At 39.0% G+C, this 23,537-nt stretch overlaps 1 protein-coding gene across 4 annotated transcripts in view; it reads left to right on the top strand.

Moving 5' to 3' along the window:
* Nucleotides 1-23,537, top strand: part of PPP2R5E (protein phosphatase 2 regulatory subunit B'epsilon) — an 88,358-nt gene that overhangs the window by 28,246 nt on the left and 36,575 nt on the right. For all 4 annotated transcript variants that reach the window (XM_070750802.1, XM_070750794.1, XM_070750780.1 and 1 more), the window contains exon 3: nt 20,631-20,827. In XM_070750802.1, the coding sequence (XP_070606903.1) occupies nt 20,631-20,827 (197 nt within the window). The remainder of the gene's footprint in view (nt 1-20,630; nt 20,828-23,537) is intronic.

Below are 23,537 nucleotides of genomic sequence, written 5' to 3'. Positions count from 1 at the left end.
TTAAGTAAATATTTTGCCCCATGTCACAACTTTTCTTGCCACATTTGTTAAGTGAATCACTGCAGTTTTAAATTAGGAACACGGTTGTTAAGTGAATCTGGTTTTCCTATTGATGTTGCTTGTCAGAAGGTCGCAGAAGGGGATTGTATGACCTGGGATGCTGCAATCAGAAAAAATGTGAGTTTGTTGTCAAGAGGATACCGGTATAAGACAGTGTTTGTTATTTCTAAACGTTTGATTTATTCAGCAAATGAATAATTGGCAAAAATATAAAAGATCATTTGTTAGGCATCCATAATCCCCAAATTATACATGATTTTTGTTCTATTCTTTAGAACTCAACTATACTAATATCTTTGAGGAAAAAAGTTATAAGTTTTGTATAATGTAAATTTTAGAATCAAGTTCAATATCATCTAAGGTCAAGGGTTGAAAAAGATATAATTTCTACAAAATACATATTTGTAGAAACATGCGCAATCATGCAGACCTCAAAAAGATCTAATGTTTTGTTAAGCTCTCACGTCTGTGTTGATTGCTTCTGAAAAGAAGTCTAGGTACAAAAGGTCTCTATTTAGCAACTGAGTTCATTCTAAATCTAGTTATTCCAGTACTATTTCTTCAAGATAGTAAACTTCTGCTTGAACTGCTTGAGGAGCTGTTGGCATTCTGTTTAGCTATGGAGGAAGTAAGCTGTAGCTTGATGGAAAATCTACATTCCAGACATAGCTAATTCAAGGGTGTGTATTTGTACATTCAGGAGAGAAGGAAGTCATCAATCTAACTGATGAAATAAAAGGACACATTATTTCAAATTTTGCACCTTTGATAGAAACTGCCTTTTAAAATGCTTGCTCAACAAAGAGATTATCATGTCTTATAAAAATAACAATGTATTTATTTATTTATTCTGAAAAAAGAATCCAGAATCTATATATAGAAAAGCTAAATACCACTCATTCATCGTGAACTCTCTAGAACTGTAAAGCCTACAAACTTGAAAGTTGGCACATACAGTATGTCCCTCTTGGCTTCTAAGTGCTCGCTAAGAAAGGATTTTTCAGAATGACCATCAGATCATTAGTAATTCTTATAAAGTATTATATTAACATGCTGTGATGCTAAGGAATTAAACATTCTATTCCCCTCCCCACTTGAAAAGAACTGTGTACCAACTGCTAGTTGCCCTATGTTAACATGCTCTGATGCTAAGGAGTTACACATTCTACAATTTTCAAGCTTTAAGTGTCAATGTATCAAACCCAATCATAACTACTCATTAATTCTCCATTGTCAACGTTAGAATCTCGGATGGTCACTCTACTCTCCTAGCTCAATAGACTGAATTGAAATTGTGAGGACACGGCTTCCTGGCGATGTTCCCAGTTTCAACTCAGTCTCAGCTCTTACCAGTCACCTTTTTCAATTAGGAAGAGCTTCTGTGTGAAGAACTAAAGTGTAAGATTCCCTGGATTTCTTTTCAACATCACAGATCGCAGTTGCAAGGCAGGCATTCTCCTCACAGCTGCGGTTAAGAGGCAGGGAGTCCCTGGCCACTTCTGCAATCAGACTCCATTCAAGAGAAGTGGCAGATGTTGCATTTGGCTATCTGCCATCTTGGTTACCCTATTTCACCAACAGCATGCCCTTGACTTCCACAGTGGCGAATGGGGCAGGGAGTCCCTGACAGTTTCGGCAGTCACACTCCAATACTAAGTGCTGTGTTGTCATGTTGTAGTGTGTTGCCCCAGTGAGCCCTATACTACCTCTGGCTAAGCCCTAGTTTCATAAGAACATAAGAATCGGGCCAAAGCTAAGAGACCTGGAGAGGCTTGGCAGCCATTTTTAACCAGCCACGTGCAGGTGCTTCAATAGCTGGCCATATATTGCCAGTGATAGGCCCTGAACTATCCACAGAGACCCTGCCTCTAGTGATCTAGTGCCAGCAGCAGTGTTTTCAAGCGTGTCTGCTTTGTATTATAGATTGCCTTTGGAGCATTTGTGCAAACAAAATGGAGGATGCTGGTGAGAGTTTGGGCCTACTTCAAGATCTCTCTCTCTCTCTCTCCCTCTCTCCCTCCCTACCTATCTAATCCTGCCTTGACGTTTCCGAACACTTTTGAAAGGAAGCCCCATGTAGAGAGCGTTGCAGTAGTCGAACCTTGAGGTGATGAGGGCATAAACCAACAATGCTCTGGGTGAAGAAATATTTCCCTTTATTTCTCCTCACTTTCTTACCTATGAGCTTTAGGGATGCCTCCTCGTCCTAGTATTGTATGATAGAGAAAAGAATTTTTCTCTGTCCACCTTTTCTATCCCATGCATGATTTTATACACTTCGATCAAGTCACCTCTTAAACGACATCTTTCAAGGCTGAAGAGACCAAGGCATTGCAACCTGGTTTCATAAAGGAGGTACAGTACTACATTTCCTTTATCATTGCATGCTGGACTAATTGAAGTCACTGAATGTTCTTCAAGGGTAGCCCCAAATAGAGCGCATTGCAGTAATTGAGCTTAGAGGTAATAAGGACGTGAGTGACTGTGAGAAGAGACTCCCTGTCCAAATAGGCCCGCAACTGGCATGCCAGGTGAACCTGTGCAAAAGTCCCCCTAGCCAAAGCCGAGAGATGTTGCTCTAGCCTTAGCTGTGGATCATGGTGAACTCCCAAGTTGCGGACCCCCTCTGAGGGGATCAAAATTCTCCTCCCCCCAAGTGATGGACAGACAGGTGAGATGGTCCTTGGGAGGCAGAACCCACAGCCACTCAGTCTTGTCTGAGTTGAGCTTGAGCCTGTTGATGCCCATCCAAATCCTTACAGCCTCCAGGCACTGGCAGATCATTTCCAACTGCTTCACTGAAGTGGCACGGGGTGGAAACGTACAGCTGAGTGTCATCAGCATACTGATGGAAACTCACCCTGTGCTGACGGATGTTCTCATCCAGTTTTGCTTCAGGCTTTAAGCAAGAGGGCCTCAGTCAAGGCCAGAAGGACTGGATTCATGGCAGCAGCCAAGATCTCAGCTAAAGCTCAGGCCCACAAGCAATCCTCCAGGGCAGAGAAGAAGGCAGCCAAACAAAGGCATAAGGCCTTAGATAAAGAATTTTACGGATCTCAAAGACGATGGGAGCAAGAGAGATGGCCTGATTCTAAGATGACTGGCAAGGTACCTTCCTGCCATTCTGCTGACAGGGCCATGCAGCTGGAACAGCTACTAGACCAACAGAGGCCACAGGCTAGGACATGGTCCCTTGAAGGCCCCTGCAAGGTTTGAAATTTTAAATCCTGTGAGAATTGCAGATTGCTTGGCCCCTTCCCTTTCTCAGTCTTTAGTATCAATGACGCAGGGAGGGTAATCCTTTATAATGCCAAGGCCCAGTCCTGAGGCCATGTTTACACCCACAGCAACTGGCCTAAGATATGGAGACCTACAAGAAACAGATATGCCTCCCTTTGTGAGTTAGTGGATTCCTCAGGCGATCAGCCAGAGGATTGCTGAAGGTCTGCAGCAGAGTCAGCAATCTTGTTTCATCCAGGCAGCTGAGAGGGCTAGCCATACTGATCCTTGGCATCCAGAGAAGGAGGCTGAGGATTACCAAGGGCCTTATTCCCCAGAGCCTTCTGCCTTTAGTCAGTCGTCCATTTTGGAAAGGGTTAGAGGGTTGTTCAATCCTTCATTATTCAAGCCTTTGCTCTCCAAGGCTCATAGCACAACTTGCCTGGGGAAAGAGACTATAATTCAGGACCCCAGTAGAGAGCTGGCTGAGCAAGATGGTTTCCTCGTTACCGAACAAACAGCTGAAACAAAGGCTATTCCCATCCCTAGAATTTTCCTAGATGTGATAAATAGGCAGTTGGCCACACTGGGGGTATATTTCTGGCCCAGTAGGTCAGAGAACACACTTTATGGCATAGACTTAGAGCTTCTTGACCTGGTCCAAGTTCCCAAGGTCAAGACATCAGTGATAGCCTTGAGTCTTACCACAAGATGCTGAGGATGCTTTGAGGAGTGAAAAGAGGAGATGGCTCTTCATAGAGTTCATCAGGAAGATTCCTGGGCAATTCAAGCTTCCACTGCAGCTTCGTTTTTCATATCAGTGGGATGACTCAGGCACCACAGGCTGCAGGCGCAGACTCCATCGGAGGATGCATATGCTCATCAAGACATTTGCAAAATTCTTGCGTCAGCAGAATATACAATAGATGCTTCCCTGAATGCAGCCCAAGTTTTCAGCCACCAGCCTTGTTGGTGACTGCCTATAGTATGTTGTGGCTGGGCCATTGTAATTTGGATTCTAAGAACAAATGGAAGCTTGCACCTGCTCCATTTGGTGGGGAGAAGTTGAATTTCCACCCCTCGCCGTACTTCAATTGGCCCTCCTACGGCAGGGGGAAGCTGGGGCAAGCTTTCCCCGTCAACAGAGGGCTTTCTTTCCCAGACCCACCTACCAGTGCCAAAGTTCAGGTTCCAGTGGGAAAGGACATCAACAGCCTGTTGGAGGCAACATCAACTGGTGGTTTAGATGCAGAAGATTCAAAATGCACTACCTTTACTCCATTTTATTTATTTATTCATTCATTCATTCATTTATTTATTTATTTATTAGATTTGTATGCCGCCCCTCTCCATAGACTCGGGGCAGCTCACAACACGATAAAACAGTTCATAACAAATCTAATAATTTACAATTTAAAATATTTTTAAAAAACCATTTTTAAGCAGACATACATACAAACAAACATACCATACATAAATTGTATAGGCCCGGGGGAGATATCTCAATTCCCCCATGACTGATGACAAAGGTGGGTTTTGAGGAGTTTACGAAAGGCAAGGAGGGTAGGGGCAGTTCTAATCTCTTGGGGGAGCTGGTTCCAGAGAGTCGGGGCCGCCACAGAGAAGGCTCTTCCCCTGGGGCCCGCCACTCGACATTGTTTAGTTGACGGGACCCGGAGAAGGCCCACTCTGTGGGACATAATCGGTCGCTGGGATTCGTGCACCAGAAGGCGGTCTAGGAGATATTCTGGTCCGATTTTGAAAGGTAAAAAGGAGGGAGACTTCTTGGCTTCTGTGGACATGAAGGAGGCTTACCCCCATGTTCCTATTTGTCCAGGCGACAGACAATTCCTGAAGTTTTGCTATGATGGGCAGTGTTCCCTCTAATTTTTTTGGGGGGTGGGCGGAAAAGTATAGTGTCTGAGCGGCAGTCCCTTTGGGACTGGGCGGCACAGAAATAAACAAACAAACAAACAAACAAACAAAAAACCCATCCTGTTTTGCCTCAGAGAATTTCAAAATAAAATACTGTACTGTGTGTCTATAACAGTGAGCTCATAATAGGGCAACTCTATCAATATCAAAATGCCACTTAAATAGTTGAGCTAGTTTCAAACTAGATTTTTATTTTCTTTCTCTCTTCCTTACTCCCATTCTTTTTCTTTCTCTTTTCCTTCCTCTCTTTTTTCTATCTGTTTCTCTCTCTTCCTCTCTTCCTCTCTCTCTCCTTCCCTCTCACTCTTTCCCTCTCGGCTTCTGGGCAGGTTTGGAAAACTCTGAGTTGATGATGATTTTTAAGTGAGCGATTGCTCACTGCTCAGCTTAGAGGGAACTATGGTGATGGGTGCCATTTTCAATATTTAGGTAAAAAATGGCTTCCAGGCCTGACAGGCTCCCCCCCCTCAGGAAAGGAACAAATCTTGGAATGAAATAAAAGTCAGGGATTAATATGGGTTAGTACAAGTATCACATTAACCACCCCTCTCCCCCGGAGGACCCTTAACATCAGGGAATTTATCATGAAAGTGACTAAGGCGTCTGCATGTATATCCCAGTTTTTTGCCCAAGTAGCATCAGACAAAGGGTTTCCCTTCCAATGCACTAAATATTACAAATCCCCCACTTTGCAGACTAAAATCCAATTTTTTTACCTCCTAATGAGTCTCAGCCTGCACCACAATCAGTTTTGGGGGAACAGCAGGTTGAGGTCTCAATCTAGATCTGCAACCGGCTTTAACAGACTGCAATGGAAAACAGGATGAATTTTTCTCAGTATGCAGGAAGATTTAATTGGACGATTACTGTGTTAATCACCTTCACTATGATTAATCACCTTCACTTAGTGTCCTAAGTATTTGAGCCCCAACCTTTTACTCTCCAGACTCAAGTGTATATATTTAGTGGAAAGGTACATGTGATCTCCCACCTTAAAGGTAGTTGGAGAGACCAGTGCTTGTCAGCTTTTTTTTGTAAGCTTTGTCTGCTTCAGTGAGGGCTTTTTTATTTGCATTCTTCGAGGCTTTCTTCAGTGTTTCCCTCCACTCATTTAGAGTCATGGAATAAGGCTGTTCTTTTGGTAGTTCTTGTATAGAAACAAATTCCATGCCGCTTATAATCTGAAAAAGCATCAGTCCTAAACTGCAGGGGGTGGACAAATAAATGGAAACATCTTGCAGCTCTTCCGTGGAATCCAGATTTGTGAATCTCCCTTCGAACAGTTTTTGTGGAAACTGAGTTCTGTACGTGTCTATTGAGCTCTGCAGTGATTTTAGGAGATGTGGTCTTGCGTTCCGCTCTAACAATTCGCTTTAGAGTCCGACGGTCTCTCTCAGATAACTTCGACTTTCAACCAGACCTGTGCTTGGTTGAGGACATTTTCCCTTCTCTTTCAAAAACAGTCATTACTTTTGAAACATTACCTCTTGAAACGCTAAACATTTGGCACTTTCTGTTACACTAGCACCTACAATTCGAGCACCAACAATTTGGCCTCTTTGAAAGTCTGAGAGGTCTGCCATTTCTAGAAGGTTACAACCAATTTCCTTAAATTTCTGTTTTAAAAAACATATCAAATAACAGAATTTTTTAAAAACATTAAAATATGTTAAGTTTTGATTGATTTGAAAATGTTCAAACATTATGATGCCAAAAAGTCAAGTGTTTCCATTTTTTGTCCACCTCTAGTACTTCAGTGAAAGGAAGCAAGTCAGTCCAATTATCTTGTTGGTAATCCACATAACTTCTGATGTATTACTCCACCATGGCTTTGGCTCATTCTTGGCTGAGGGGAGCCAATAGCAAGGGATGACAAGGGAGTCCTCTGGAATTGGGCGGCATATAAATATCACGAAATAAATAAATAAAATGGGCCTGCTTAGAAAACAGGTCTATCACTATCACTGTCCAGATCACAGTGTTGCCAGTACTTTACGAGAATTCTACTACAAAGTCAATAACTATTTCTCCTATGGTCAGCTAGGCTCAGCTGTTGAAACTGGGATACTTCCACGGTCTTGTTTTGTTTGTAGTACATGTGGCACAACTTTTCACATGGTCCTCCATGTCGGCTTTCATCTTAGGCCACCGAAACTGACGTCTAGTCTAATGAGGACTCTTTAGAAATCTGAAGTGGCCAGCCAACCGAGAATCACGGCTGCACTTGAGTACTAGAAGTCTCACGCTGTTGGGGATGTAAATCTTCTAACCTTTCCAGGCTATTCCATCCCAGATCATCATTGAATTTCTATTATTGGTTAGCTACCAGTTGGTAGACCATGCTGTTTTCAAACCCTCAGGTAGTTTTCAATGGAGAGGTTCAGGCCACCTGCTGGCCTGGCCCCTGATAGTGACTTGTGCTGCACTCTGTGTGTCCGGGATTATGGTGGTATGACTTCCTCCTGCTGGCTGGCATATTGTGGTTTCTTTGACAGGGTGTCTACAAGCAGGTTCTTCTTGGGTATATTTCAGATTGAAATCAAATCGCTTGAAGTGCTGCACTCAACAGACTTGTTTGGGGAGGGCTGCTAGGGCTATGAGCTTCTGGCCCTCCCAGTGTCTTGACAGATTACAGCACATTCCACTAGGAGTGCAGCCACAACAGCAACCTGGGCAACACAGTCTTTTGTGGGAGAGATTATTTGGGGCTCCACATGGCCTACAGATTATCCATTCTAGTTTTATCTCCAGAGGAGTTAATATATTTCCCTTACCTTACACCTGGGGATCTGACAATAGTGATGAGTCTTGGTAATACAGTAGCTGTATTTAAAAGGAGTATGGTTTATGTTCACCATTTAATTATGATTACCAATATATTTTATTAAATTTTTGTGATTTTAGGATAGTTGCATCCTGTTGCTTTTATATTTTACCTTTTCTATTGCTTTAATTGTGATTGTCCAGAGACACACTAGTGAGATGGATAACTATACAAATTAAACTAAATAAATTATTTATTTACATTTATATCTCAAATAAATTACATTTATAAAGCCATGGATCTTCCATAGTGACGAAATAAATAAATAAAATACCTGTTTTACAACTGATTTTAAAGAGATAATTTTAAAAATTACACAGGGTGAATATCACCAGATAAACATAGTTGTCTTTTTGCAAAATGGATCAGGAGCATTAGAGCTTCTCTGGTATTTGACAAAGCTGTTGTTTGTTATTAATATACAAAAAAAAGGTTTTTGTTTTTGTTTTTGTGGGTTGAGAGAGATGAGTGGTCTAAAGTCACTCTGCCAGCTTTCATACCTAAGGCAACTCAATGTCTCCTGCTTCTAACTTGATGCATTAACCAATAGACCAAATTAGCTATCTACTTTCTTCCTAGGATATCAGGACAACGAATAATATAAAATATTGAATGTGTATAATATAATAATACCATAAAATATACACACGTACACAAGCTGTATATAATTTTAAACTAGGCATTTAAATGATGGTAGCATTAACAGGAAGCAAATTTGAGTGGGGAGGCTGTTTCAACACTATCATTGGGAGTCTTCGGAGAGGGGCGGCATACAAATCTAAATAATAATAAATAATAATAAATAGAACACATGCTTTCCATTCCTAGTAGGATTAGTAAAACTGCTTGAAATTCTGGAGTGTTGCTTAAGAGATCAATCCAAGATTTCTGTAAAAGTAATGTCTTTTGTTACCTTAAATATTAACCAATGTTATTATAAAATTATAATTAATTTCATTGGATGCATCAAGTTTTTAGAACTGAGAAAAGAATATTTTATAGATACACAGTTGTTTAGTGGGGAGAGAGAAGGGAAACGGTGGGAAGAGAGGTTAGGGACAGGAATACAATAATTTATGCAGTGGTTATAAATAAACCGTTAAATGTCTTTGTTTCCAAAGGAACAGATTTGTCAGTATATTGCAATAAAAATAACCAAGAATCCTCTTATTTTACAATAAAGCAAATGTCATGAACCTATTTTTAATATATTATTTTCTTAAAACTGGATACCAACACAGAAGGTCCTCTTCTAATCCTCTCATAGTAAGCTACTTTAAAACAAAATCAAGAAAATAATTACTTTATTAAGGCGCAGACTTTCTTTTCCAAATGTTTAGCTTCAAAGAAATTTCAAGCACCAGCACTTCGAATAGACAGTAAATATAACTCCCAGTTTTAAACTATTATTAGATATAATCCTTAGGGCAAGATTTTTACTACTTGAGGTTTTGAAGTCATCTTCAAAGACAATCTTGTGTTTTTCCAGGCCAAATGAGAGGTTATATGTGAATTTAGATAAGATTTATTATGTTGAATGGATATGATGGTCTGGTGATAGAATGTGGTGGCCATATGGACCCTTTGAATTTGGAACTGGAAAAGAATCATGTGGCAACTGGAAAAGAATCATGTGGCAGAGAGTGGAAGACAGAAGCCCAGGCTGATATATGATTCTCTGAAGTATTAGAAGCAAGAGTAAAGTGGGGGTGGAGGATGACATTGCTTCCCTTGCTGACATAATTAGAGCAGATTCCTTATACTGGTGATGATGAATCAGACTAGGTGCAAGGAGATACAGTACATCACATATTGCTTAATTGGGAATTTGCTGGTAGTATCCTGACATAGCTTTCAAAGACTCTATCACTTTAGAGTCATCGGCAAATAGGCAAACCTTCCCTACCAGACCTTCCCACATGTTTGTGAGTGACATAGGGGAAGGTCTGGTAGGGAAGGTTTGCCTATTTGCCGATGACTCTAAAGTGTGCAATAGGGTTGATATTCCTGGAGGCGTCGGCAATATGGTAAATGATTTAGCTTTATTAGATAAATGGTCAAAGCAATGGAAACTGCAGTTTAATGTTTCCAAATGTAAAATAATGCACTTAGGGAAAAGGAATCCTCAATCTGACTATTGTATTGGCAGTTCTGTGTTAGCAAATACTTCAAAAGAAAAGGATTTAGGCGTAGTGATTTCTGACAGTCTCAAAATGGGTGAACAGTGCAGTCAGGCGGTAGGGAAAGCAAGTAGGATGCTTGGCTGCATAGCTAGAGGTATAACAAGCAGGAAGAGGGAGATTATGATCCCGCTATATAGAATGCTGGTGAGACCACATTTGGAATACTGTGTTCAGTTCTGGAGACCTCACCTACAAAAAGATATTGACAAAATTGAACGGGTCCAAAGACGGGCTACAAGAATGGTGGAAAGTCTTAAGTATAAAACGTATCAGGAAAGACTTAATGAACTCAATCTGTATAGTCTGGAGGACAGAAGGAAAAGGGGGGACATGATCGAAACATTTAAATATATTAAAGGGTTAAATAAGGTCCAGGAGGGAAGTGTTTTTAATAGGAAAGTGAACTCAAGAACAAGGGGACACAATCTGAGGTTAGTTGGGGGAAAGATCAAAAGCAACATGAGAAAATATTATTTTACTGAAAGAGTAGTAGACCCTTGGAACAAACTTCCAGCAGACGTGGTAGATAAATCCACAGTAACTGAATTTAAACATGCCTGGGATAAACATATATCCATCCTAAGATAAAATACAGTAAATAGTATAAGGGCAGACTAGATGGACCATGAGGTCTTTTTCTGCCGTCAGACTTCTATGTTTCTATCTATCTATCTATCTATCTATCTATCTATCTATCTATCTATCTATCTATCTATCTATCTATCTATCTATCTATCTATCTATCTATCTATCTATCTATCTATCTATCTATCTATCTATCTATCTATCTATCTATCTATCTATCTATCTATCTATCTAATCTATCTATCTATCTATCTATCTATCTATCTATCTATCTATCTATCTATCTATCTATCTATCTATCTATCTATCTATCTATCTATCTATCTATCTATCTATCTATCTATCTATCTATCTATCTATCTATCTATCTATCTATCTATCTATCTATCTATCTATCTATCTATCTATCTATCTATCTATCTATCTATCTATCTATCTATCTATCTATCTATCTATCTATCTATCTATCTATCTATCTATCTATCTATCTATCTATCTATTGGATTTGTATGCCGCACCTCTCGGGATACTCAGGGCGGCTAACAACAGTAATAAAACAATGTACAATAATAATCCAATAAATACTAAAAATGATTAAAAAACCCATTAATATAAAAAACCAAACATACATACAGACATACCACACATGAAATTGTAAAGGCCCAGGGGGAAAGAGCATCTCAATTCTCCCATGCCTGGCGGCAGAGGTGGATTTTAAGGAGCTTACTAAAGGCAAGGAGGGTGGGGGAAATTCTAATCTCTGGGGGGAGTTGGTTCCAGAGGGCCGGGGCCGCACAGAGAAGGCTCTTCCCCTGGGTCCCGCCAAGCAGCATTGTTTAGTTGACGGGACCAGAAGAAGGCCCACTCTGTGGGACCTAACCGGTCGCTGGGATTCGTGCAGCAGAAGGCGGTCCCTGAGATAATCTGGTCCGGTGCCATGAAGGGCTTTATAGGTCATAACCAACACTTTGAATTGTGACCGGAAACTGATCGGCAACCAATGCAGACTGCGGAGTGTTGGTGGAACATGGGCATATTTGGGAAAGCCCATGATTGCTCTCACGGCTGCATTATATAGTGTCTGGCACCTTTGACAATTTGCCTTTTTCTACCATTACAACTGGGTCAAGTACTTACACTCACATTCTCTTTGAATAAGAAAGAAAGGGCGAAATGAGTGTGCTCGCCCCACAGTAAGAGATTGGGAAAGTAACGTCTCCCACCATGTTGATGGAGCTCTTATTGAGGGGATGCTGTTGCAGTACATGTGATTTTAAGTTGGTTGGGCAAGTCAGAGTAGTCGTCTTCATGCCATTTGTTTGCTGAAGAATATCTGTATGTAACTGATGGTATGTGTTAGGATTGAGATAGCTCGGGATGAGAGTATTTTCTTAAGTTCTTTGGCAACAGCCCATGTCAGGAGGTTTTGGAGGTGGCATAAAGTTGAGGGGGTAAAAAAAATCTAATTTTGGTGGTCACTGGTTGGAGATAATGTGGAGATCAATTCATAGGGCAAGGAAGAGCAGTGATTTAATGCTGATCCAAGATTCTGCCCTGCAGATTCATTCCTCAGTTCAGGAGTCACTATCACAGACAGCATCTGTTGTTGGTAAACACCAAATATTGAAGTGATAGAAGGTGAGAATTAAATTGTAATGACAAGTTGGAGAACTTGCTCATTTACCATCCTGCTGCCTGAATCATTGCTTCCTGAACTATAGGACCTCATGTGAGATTCTCCTATTGGTATTTGAGGATTTCAATTGCCATGATTTGGGAGTGGCTTCTGGGAAGTCTCAGTGATTAATCATCTCCATGACACACATGAATTTGGGCAAGGTAATTGAGATTCCAATGCATACAATTATGCTGCTCAAGATCAGTTGATAGGTGCTTTGAAGATGGAAGACATCATTCTGAGTTCGTTACCACAGATAATTTTTTGGGTCCAGTTGATATTTCTTCCTTCTACTTTTAAGATGCTTTAGTATACGTAAGTGATCTTAAATACTATATATGTAAGTAGATTGTGTATACTTTTAAGTTATTGGAATATAGACAACAGTATACTGGTTTATGTGATAACATCTAAGATGAGATCTTAGATTTGCATAGAAGAGCTGGTAGAGATGCTTGTTACCTTCTGGTGAGTTGTTATAAGAACAAAATAGTTCTGGAGAAAATTACCACGTTTTCCCCAAAATAAGACCCTGTCTTACATTTGTTTGAATCCTGAAATAAGCTCTTGGCCTTCTCGCCATGCACTCAAAAGCCTGATTGGGCTTATTATCAGGGGATGTCTTATTTTGGGGAAAGCAGGGTATGTAGTAGTACTGGATCAATACGATCCAGACAAAAAAAAATATTTGGCTGTGTGACACCTATGGACAAGCATGAAGAAGAAAATAAATTGGGCCATTCAAAGAATGAATGAGAATCGTGACTGGTGAGCATCTCTTTAAGGAAAGGTGATTTTGAATATATGGAAGAAGGAAAGAAAATGGTAATAAATCTGGAGTGAAAGCAAAATTACTGTATTTGTCCTGTGTGAAATCAAACTAGAAGTTTATTAATCTCCAAATCTAAGTAATGGCAAGAGGATATGGAAGCTGATTCGAACAGAATAAAACTATTAGAATGCCATAGAATTGTGTGAAAGACACACTTGCCAATTCTAATTACTATAGGTTTTAACAGTTCAACTCATAAGAAACAATTATGAAAAAGCCAAAGCTACTTTAGACATAATTTATCTGGGAATACAGTATAGGCAAAAATGGGTAATGTATGCCAAATGAAAATATTTTAATAACAATATCTTTGGTAACTTTAATCTTAATACTTTTGATACTAATTCGGAAAAGTTCAGTCCTTCCAACATGTAAATTTTGAAGTATTCAACAAAGATGCCTCAAAAAGTGTCAAAAAAAGTTACTATCAGTTGTAGATTAAAGTTATTAAATGGTTCTAAGTGCCCAAAACTTTAGCCTTGATTATTTAAAAGTCTGTAATTGTAGTAATCTATGGGTACAACTAGAGAAATTCTCTTGGCTCATTTCTGTTTTAATTTTCTACTTTATTTCAGCTTTTCATATTTCATTATATATTTCTGGCTGCTGATGGTTAAGGATATCAGTGTGTAGCTTACTGATGCTCTGTGTATCTCAGTTGTTAGATAAAAACAAGATGAAGACAAAACAAATTTGACTCCTGGCCAAGCTGGAGTCATGTTGAACTGCAGTTTATTCTTTTCTCCCCCTGTGAGCTGCTTGAAAAAACTATCTGGACTGCTTGTTAAAAATAATTGGTAAGCAGACATATTAATTAAACTATTTTCTACTGAGTTTTGAATTGGGGGAGACTGAATGTCTTGTAAATACATGAAACAGACTCTTCCTGCTTCCATTTCACTCACTGGGGTGGTATTGTCTTGGATGGATATAAAACAATCCCTACCAGCAGCTGATCCAATTATTCCAGTGTATAAGAGCTTGGCTCCAAAGGAAGAGGCAATTGTTTTGGCTGATAACATTATTGAACGTCAGATTGGAGATGTGTATCAAGTAATATTAATTTAAGAGCTGCCATCTGAAGTTGAGCCAGTAGTCACTAACTTTGAGCTGATTATCATGATATGTATCTACAAGTATGAGGATGACAAAATCTGATTAAAGTTGATACACCAGAAAGGAGTGGCTGATTCTATGCATAAGAAATCTAAAGAGCTTCAGAAAATGTTTTAATGCACAAGAAGAAGTGAAGTACTGAAATGAAAGATATAGCAGTTGGAAAGGAGGAAGAAGGAAGTGATACTAATTCAAAGACGAGATACAGAGTATTATGTTTTCAATAAGTAGGGGATGAGCAGTTTCTGATGGTTCTTTATGAAGAAATGTTTTTAGAAACAAAGAAATTAATCAGGCTTCCTTAATTAATTGGCTTCAGAGCTTGCTAAAAAGTATAAATAATTGAACTCTGACAGCAAGAGAACAGGAGCTTTATTTCCTTATTCTGCAGTTTTCCTCTCATCTTTCAATGGGGCAACAACATTTATTTGATTTACTGAAACTGTTTATACTCCTATCCAATTCGCTAAAGTGTGACTAGGGTTTGTATATCTCAACCCCTTTTCAGTTGGCTTCAGGCTCAGAGGTGGAATGCAAACAACATTGATTGCATGTGTGGATAACCTCTAGCAACAGTGGCATAGCAGTACTGTGTCAATCCTGTTGCTCTTTTGACCTCTCAGTGGTATTCAAAAGCATCTATCACAGTATCCTGGACTGATTCCAGGAGTTGGGAGTTGAGGCACAGAGCTGCATTAGTTTCCTTCCTCTTCTGGAATTGATTTCAGTCAGTATTGTTATTGTTAGTATTAAGACTGACCATTCTTCCCAACTGTTTTTACTTGCAGAATCTAATTTGGGTCAATCACCAGGACCAGAGGTTTTGTCTTCTAAACTTTTAGACTCATGTTGGAGCCCATGCTCAGGGAACTTGTTCTGAAAGTGTGGTTTGGACTATTGTGTGTGTTCCAAAGGTACTTTTTTCAAGAGGCAACTGGACTTTTTGGACAATCATGACATGGATGATTGAGAATCTCCATAGACAGATTATTCTCTTTCTGTGTTATTCATATAGTGCCTGGTTGTGAGTGTTTATTTGTGAGTGTTTATTTGTTGATTGGGGTGTTGATGACTGGCTATTAAGTTGTTGGCTGAACTGCCAACCTCCTGCCTCCAAATACTTGGTAAACTGGTGGTAAATCAGCACTCCTATTGACTGATGGGCCAGTTTAGCAAGCTTCAATCAGTTTCCTGGCTGTTTTTATATCTGCTCATCCAACAATCTTGCTAGCTGCAAAACTGAATGTGTGTCCTTGTTTGTTGCAATGTGAAACTACCAATGACTTAGTGTCTCCTTGTCTGAAGGCTTTTTTTGTGATCTTGCATTCTGATGGTGAGCATAGTCATAGGGGCAATCGATGCAGGGTATCCAGTAGATTACATTATAAATATTTCCCATCTCCAAGTGAACTTGACAATGTATAATTTGACCTCATGTGGTAGCCTCTGGGCTATGTGTAATGCCCACTTGCAGACCTAAGAAATTGTGTTCTACTGCTTCCGAAACGTTTTTGATGTATGGCAGGGTATGCCATGTGGTTGGTTTTGTACCTTGTTTCTTCCTTTCTCTCTCCACTGTGTTACACAAACATCTTGTAACAAATGCTTGTGGGTGCCCATTCTGCCTGAATTCTTTGTGTAGGTACCTGCTCTCCAATTGTTTGTCTTGCTGGTTACTACAGTGGGTTCTCAACTTACCATATAATGTTCTGATGCAATTCTTTCTTATCTTTACTTGCCCCATCAGATCTTGAGGAAGGGGCATGATCCAGGCACCATCCATTAAGAGTATCAGTTAGTGGAAATCAGGATGTGTTTCTTTGGAACACCATCCCACCTAGATTAAGATTGATCCAAGTATGATGGTGCTTTAAAAACCCCCAAGACCTTGCTGTTCTTCCAGGCATAGGTTAGGGTTAGCCCTCCATCCCGTGCGTGTGCACAACCACTGTGCTGCCCTCCTGTAAATGTGTATAACCCCCCTCCCCAGTGCTGCTCTCCCACGTATGCGCACAGGCGTCACTGAAGTCTCCACACTTCTGATAGGCATGTTGGGCTCTTTTTCTCTCTTCCCAGGGTTCAGGAAAGCCTCCCGCTGGGGGACAGAGCAAAAGGGCCCAACGGGCAAACCAGAAGTTTGAAAACAAAACAGAAGTAGAGCTGGCCTACTACTTACCATCAGATAGTTTCCACCGGGCTTCACATACCTCAGCCCATTTCTTTTGCAGCTGGCAAGGCTTTCTTGAAGACCTCTGTAACCAATAACAGAGCTTCAAATCAATGTGGAGTTCTTTTCTCAGCCGCAGAGGCCTTCAGGAAAGCCTTCTCGGCTGCAGAAGAAATGGGCTGAAGTGTATGAGGCCTGGCTGCAACTGTCCAAAGCTGAAGACATTCCTGAAGACCTCTGACAGCAAAAAGGATGCTGGGGGACGACGCATACAAGCAAACTTCCAATTGGTACGTTGGGCTGTTTTTTGCTGTGGAGGCTTTCCTGAAGCCTGTGGAAACAGCTGAAAAGAAGGTTGAAAATCAATTGGTCCATATACACATGCGTGCTGGAGCTGACATAGGACAAAGCCTCATGCCCTCAGATATGGCTCTCCATCACTGTTCTAGAGTCTCAGCATTTATTTTACATCGTGGCGACCAAAACTGAATGCAATATTCCAAGTGTGGCCTTACCAAGGCATTATAAAGTGGTATTACCACTTCATGTGATCTTGATTCTATCCCTCTGTTTATGCAACCTAGAACTGTGTTGGCTTTTTTGGCAGCTGCTGCACACTGCTGGTATGCTGGACATCCAAATGAAACCAGCTGATGACATGATAATTAAATACAGATAACAAACTGGAAGAGTGACTTGATTGGATTTACAAAGGAGTCTTGTTGAAGTTTTGAAAACAGATGAGAAGGGACACAAAAAAAGAATCAAACTCTAGGGCTGTGATAGTGGGTTCACGCGTTCCACAAGTGGCACACAGTCATATTTGCAGGTACGCAAACTGTTGCCCTAGCTCAGCTCCAGTGTGCATGTGCGTGTTGGCCAACTGATTTTTGGCTGGACCCGCCTACATCACCCCTCTCCTCCCAGAAGTCTCCATGTGGCCTGTTTTGGATGCCAAGTAAGTACAGAGCTCGCATGGTGGCTCTGGGAGAGCGTTTCCTGGAGTCCGCCAAACTCCCCAAGCTGCCCCTGGGCTAGAAACATAGAAGTCTGACGGCAGAAAAAGACCCCATGGTCCATCTAGTCTGCCCTTATACTATTTTCTGTATTTTATCTTAGGATGGATATATGTTTATCCCAGGCATGTTTAAATTCAGTTACTCTGAAGTTACTCACAAAGGGGGGGGGGGTTGTCGCGGAGATGCCGTCATTAATGAAGGGGACAAAGCTTCTCTTAAGTTTCCAATTAGCTTTACATTAATGTCACTGGCACCACCGCTAGTAAATCCCTGGAACTGGCGAAAATCCAGTTGAGTTCTCTCCTCCAAATGATTACCGTAGTACACCCAGGTGTCCTTGGTGATGCGCTCCTCTCAGCCGGGTGGCAGGTCCTTCTCGCCGTACATGTCGTCCAGCCCACTGAACTTCAATGTTCTTGTTTCAGTGAATGGTGTGGAAGGAGGCTTTAGAGTGCCGCTCGAAGCTTTCACCCAGCTGCAGAGGATGTTCCTCCTTGTCCAGCAGCAGGTTTGCCACGCTGTTCATGTTAATTAACCTCCCCTGCCGTTGCTTTCCGTTTTCTCCCTGTAGGTTATATAGCAGGGTTTTTTTCCTCCTGTCCTTAAGCTGGATATATTTTATTTTATTTTTATTTAGATACTTATATTTTATTTAAATATTTTAGATAAATGAATAATTATTACTTTTATATGGAATTCTTGGTACCCAAGGTTGTTTTTTTTTTAAAAAAAGAAGTTGCCTGAGTTTTTAGTTTTCCCAATTTTCAATTACGTTTTGGGTATATAGGTAGTTATCAATTTATGGCCATTCATTTAATGATGGCTCGAAAGTACAACAGTCTAGGAAAATGTGACTTGCAACTTGTTCTTGAAGTTATGATTATTGCAACAACTCTATGGTCATATAAATACAATTTGCAACTGGCAATATATTTATGATGATTACAGCATCTTCAGGTCATGTGATTGTGATTTGTGATCTTTCTGGCCAGTTGCTAGAAACCCAAATTAATTAGTTGCAGATGCCCTCTTCGTTTAATGACCACATGATTCAGTTAACTGGCGAGTTGCTTAATGACTGTGGTAAAAATTATTACAAAATTAGGTTCAGTGCCATACTGCAAGCTACTTCTGCTGCCTGCTGCCTGCAATTTGGCAGTTCAAATCTCACTAGGCTCAAGGTTGACTCAGCTTTCCATCCTTCCAAGGTGGCTAAAATGAGGATCCAAATTGTTGGGGACAACATGGTGACTCTGTAAACCACTTAGGGCTGTAAAGCACTGCAAAGCGATATATAAGTCTTAAGTGCTATTGCTATTGCATCTCTTAGTGGCCAAAATTCTAGTCTCAATTGTGTTTGTAAGTCGTGGACTACCTGAATTTATTGACCATTGTTTTTCATTGGAATATAAATGCTCTTTTCTAATTATGAATTATTGTTTTACTCTTTTGAAATCTTAGAACCTGTTGTTTCTAATTTGTCAGGAAAGAACAACCAGACCCATACCTGTACTATTGAATTCAAACTAGCTTTATTGTTCTATGCCCAATTCACAGGAATCTCCCCAGACTGTCAGCTTTTTAAAAAAAAGACAATATCAGGCTCACAGGCATTGTTGAGCAAGGTGAAATAGAAGGTCAGAGCTCGTCCACTTCTATTGATGTAATGAATCCAAACTAATTCCCTCCTGATTGGGATGGTTCCTCCAACAAATTATAGTAAAAAATGTATTGTATTTCCAAGACTGAAGGCAGTTAGATACATTTGGATGAAATTGGGAAATGAATTTGGGATTTCATGAGAATTTGTTTCATTGTCAATGATACTTCAAAAATTTTTTGTGAACCTAGAGTCAAAAGAAGAATATAGCCTGCCTAAACCCTTTGAATGCCAATCTGTTCAGAAAATTCCGCATGGATGACTGAGAATCTTCATCAACATATTCAAATAAACATTTGCTATGTTCTCATTTTGATCAGATGTCTTGCATCTTCAGACATTCCTATGATATATAGGTAGTTTTCTTAAAACTAAGCTGACAAACCAGATTTGTTAGTAATGAAAGTATTTTATTAAAGTAAATATTTAAAAATTCACAAGCAGTTTGGTACATAGAATTTGTGCTATTCACCAAGCTTGTTGCTGTCTGGTTTTTTTTTTAAATTTTGGAAATACAACCAGTGTACTGAATATCAAAAGTTGGCTTGGCAAAATCTGTAAATTTTCATCCTGAACTGGCTGTCCATCAAAGAACAATATGATTTTGTATTGCCAAGATTTAATGTGTTGTTTAAAAACTAAGTTGTATACATATTGTGTGTCTTATGAGTGTGTGCACTTTATTATTTAGTTCTTTTTCTCCTATGTTCCATTTTGGGTTTTTTTTCTTCTAATCAAGTAATAAAAGCAAAAGTTAATATAACATGTTTCTCTTTTTTCTGTTTTGCACAAGTAACATGTAAAAACTGCTAAATATTATAGAAGATGAAGTTATTGCATGCCACAATTATACAGTGTATGTGTAATATATTTTGTATTGTGTTTTGAAATTATTACAAGTAGCAATTGATTTGCTTATCATCAAGCCCATCAAAAAGTTTTGAGGGTGTGTGAAAGTTTATGTTTAAACTTTAAGAAAGTTTCCTTCTTTTGTGCTGTTATATTTTTAGTATTATTTGTCCTTCAGTTTTTGTCTCAGTAAGGTAAATGGGTTGTTCAGCATGTTCCACTTCTGTTAGGTGGGAATTTAGAATGTTATTTTCTTTTCCAGGACTTAGCTTATTTAAGCCACCATTAATTTAACTCCAAATCAGTGACTTAGCTATGTTGCTGAAATAATACACAAGTATTGCAAATCAATGATTTTGTAATAGTCATCATTGTAATTCTTGCCCAAAAAGTTAAAAGTATCAAAATTCACCAATTGTCCTTATTTTGCCAAAAATATGTTATTAGTTATGCTACTGTTTTTTGCAATAATTTTAAAATCCTTTTATTTATTCATCCTGCAGACGTTCCATCTTCAGATCAACCTGACTTGTTTCTAAAGAAACTTCAGCAGTGCTGTGTAATTTTTGACTTCATGGACACACTATCAGATCTTAAAATGAAAGAATATAAACGTTCTACTCTTAATGAACTTGTGGATTACATTACAATAAGCAGAGGGTGTTTGACTGAGCAGACTTACCCTGAAGTAGTTAGAATGGTAAGTTATCTTTTTTTAGAAAATCATAAGTGCTTTATAGGTTTAATAAGAATATTACATATCTGTTAGCATTCCACATTAGTTTTTTTTCAAATGCAAAACAGGAAAGGCATTTAAATTGCAGTTCTTAATTTCAGATAAATAATATGCCTTGTAGAAGAAGTGGGGGAATATAAAGGCATTTTTTATTCTTAGCTTATTTATATCCAAGATTTTTATGTTAATTTGTTACAATTTGAAATATTTTATGGTTTATTTAAACACATCGTAATATTTTGATTATTTTAGGGGGGAAATATTGTTCATCTGTGAGGTTAAGAAATTTTCTGTGTGGCTATTTATAAATCAGTGTTTTTACAGTGTGGTTTTGATTGCATCTTGTATTATTATTTTTATTTGGAAAGTAGTAATATTCCATTAGACTGATCTCCAGATGGTATAGAGTAGTTAACAATTTGGAACTTGAAATCATTTCTGGATACTTAAGGTGCTACTAACTGGAAATACTTTAATAAAGCCATTGCTTTATACCAGATTTAGCTGGTGCAAAAGCTATTCATTTTTCTGAAAAAGGGCATCTCTGGCCAGAAATATTCATATAATAGTAATTTGTAGACTCAGTCTTTGGTGAACTTATGTGGGATTAACTTTAAAACAAATCTGGATAATTATTTTGTGGATGCAATCCACTACTTCTCTGCAAGAACTACTTGGAAAAATAATAACACATGCTATTTGCTATATGAAATGGCTCATATTAGTTTTTACATCTTCGCCGATTATAATGATGAACAGCTGTCTTGGTGCCAGACCAGTATCACTATATTGCTTCTTCTGGTTCTATGTTGTTTCAATTTTCAGATGGGAATGGAGGGATTTTGCTTAATGTAAAACTTGTATATACAGTACATCAATATCCTTAAAACCTAAAATCAGACCTTCAACATTGATTGAAAATTACAATAATAAAAATTGGCAGTTTTCCTACAGTTTCAGCAGTATGTTTTCTTTGGAATTGTATATAATGCAGGAGGCATTATACTTGAATTTTTAATTTAATAATTATACTCTGTATGTGATCTCTAAACATAAAGAATGCTTTGCCTTTTATGGAATTTTCTGTTAAAGGGTTAGCATATTTTATACCAATTGGTTGTACTTGGTCTTTGAATACTATGTAGATAGTTCTCCACTTACAGCCACAACTGAGACCCGACCCAATTTTACTTTTTAACATCTTTGTGAGTGACATGGGGAAGGTTTGGCAGGGAAGGTTTGCCTATTTGCTGATGACTCTAAAGTGTGCAATAAGGTTGATATTCCTGGAGGCATCTGTAATATGGCAAATGTTTTAGCTTTACTAGATAAGTGGTCAAAGCAATGGAAACTGCAGTTTAATGTTTCCAAATGTAAAATAATGCACTTGGGCAAAAGGAATCCTCAGTCTGAGGATTGTATTGGCAGTTCTGTGTTAGCAAAAACTTCAGAAGAGAAGGATTTAGGGGTAGTGATTTCTGACAGTCTCAAAATGGGGGAACAGTGCAGCCAGGTGGTAGGTAAAGCAAGTAGAATGCTTGGCTGCATAGCTAGAGGTATAGCAAGCAGGAAGAGGGAGATTGTGATTCTGCTGTATAGAGCACAGGTGAGACCACATTTGGAATACTGTGTTCAGTTCTGGAGACCTCACCTGCAAAAAGATATTGATAAAATTGAACGGGTCCAAAGACGGGCTACAAAAATGGTGGAAGGTCTTAAGCATAAAATTTATCAGGAAAGACTTAATGAACTTAATCTGTATAGTCTAGAGGACAGAAGGGAAAGGGGGGGGACATGATCGAGACATTTAAATGTGTTAAAGTGTTAAATAAGGTTCAGGAGAGAAGTGTTTTTAATAGGAAAGTGATCACAAGAACAAGGGGGCACAATCTGAGGTTAGTTGGGAGAAAGATTAGAAGTAACGTGAGAAAATATTATTTTACTGAAAGAGTAGTAGATGCTTAGAACAAACCTCCAGCAGACGTGGTTGGTAAATCCACAGTAACTGAATTTAAACATGCTTGGGATAAACATATATCCATCCTAAGATAAAATACAGGAGATAGTATAAGGGCAGACTAGATGGCCCATGAGGTCTTTTTCTGCCATCAATCTTCTATGTTTCTGTTTCTACTATGATCGTTAAGCAAATTAAATTAATAATTAAATTTAATCTGGCTTCCATCATAGACTTTGCTTTTCAGAAGTTAGCTAGGAAGGACAAAAATTGTAATTACATGACTGCAGAACTCTGCAGCCATGGTAAAGACAAGCTGGTTGCCAAACACCCAATTTAGGATTGCACGACTGTGGGGGGTGTTATAATAGTCATAATTTTGAGGATAGCTCATAAGTTACTTTTTCCAGCACTGTTATAACTCTGAACTGTTAAGCAAATGGTTGTAAGCGAAGGACTATCTATATTTTAAAAAATGGCAAGTTGCATCAGAATAAATTGAATCTAAACTCATTAACAGTTTAGTTAAAACAACTCAATTAATATAGCTTTTCCCGAGATAATAATTTTCGTCTTCTTTTAAGGATTCTAATTTGCTAAGAACTTTTGGGGACTTGGGGCTCATATTGAAAGTTTTTGGTTGACCACATGTGTCTTAGCATCCGCAGACTAATGCGTTTTGCTTTATAGTATAATTAATAATTTGTTTCTAACACC

Source organism: Erythrolamprus reginae, chromosome 1 (genome assembly GCF_031021105.1).
Source record: "Erythrolamprus reginae isolate rEryReg1 chromosome 1, rEryReg1.hap1, whole genome shotgun sequence".
In the NCBI taxonomy this organism is placed as follows: Eukaryota; Metazoa; Chordata; class Lepidosauria; order Squamata; family Dipsadidae; genus Erythrolamprus; species Erythrolamprus reginae.
Note: the sequence above shows the minus strand (reverse complement) of the source record. Positions and strands in the feature narration are given on the sequence as shown.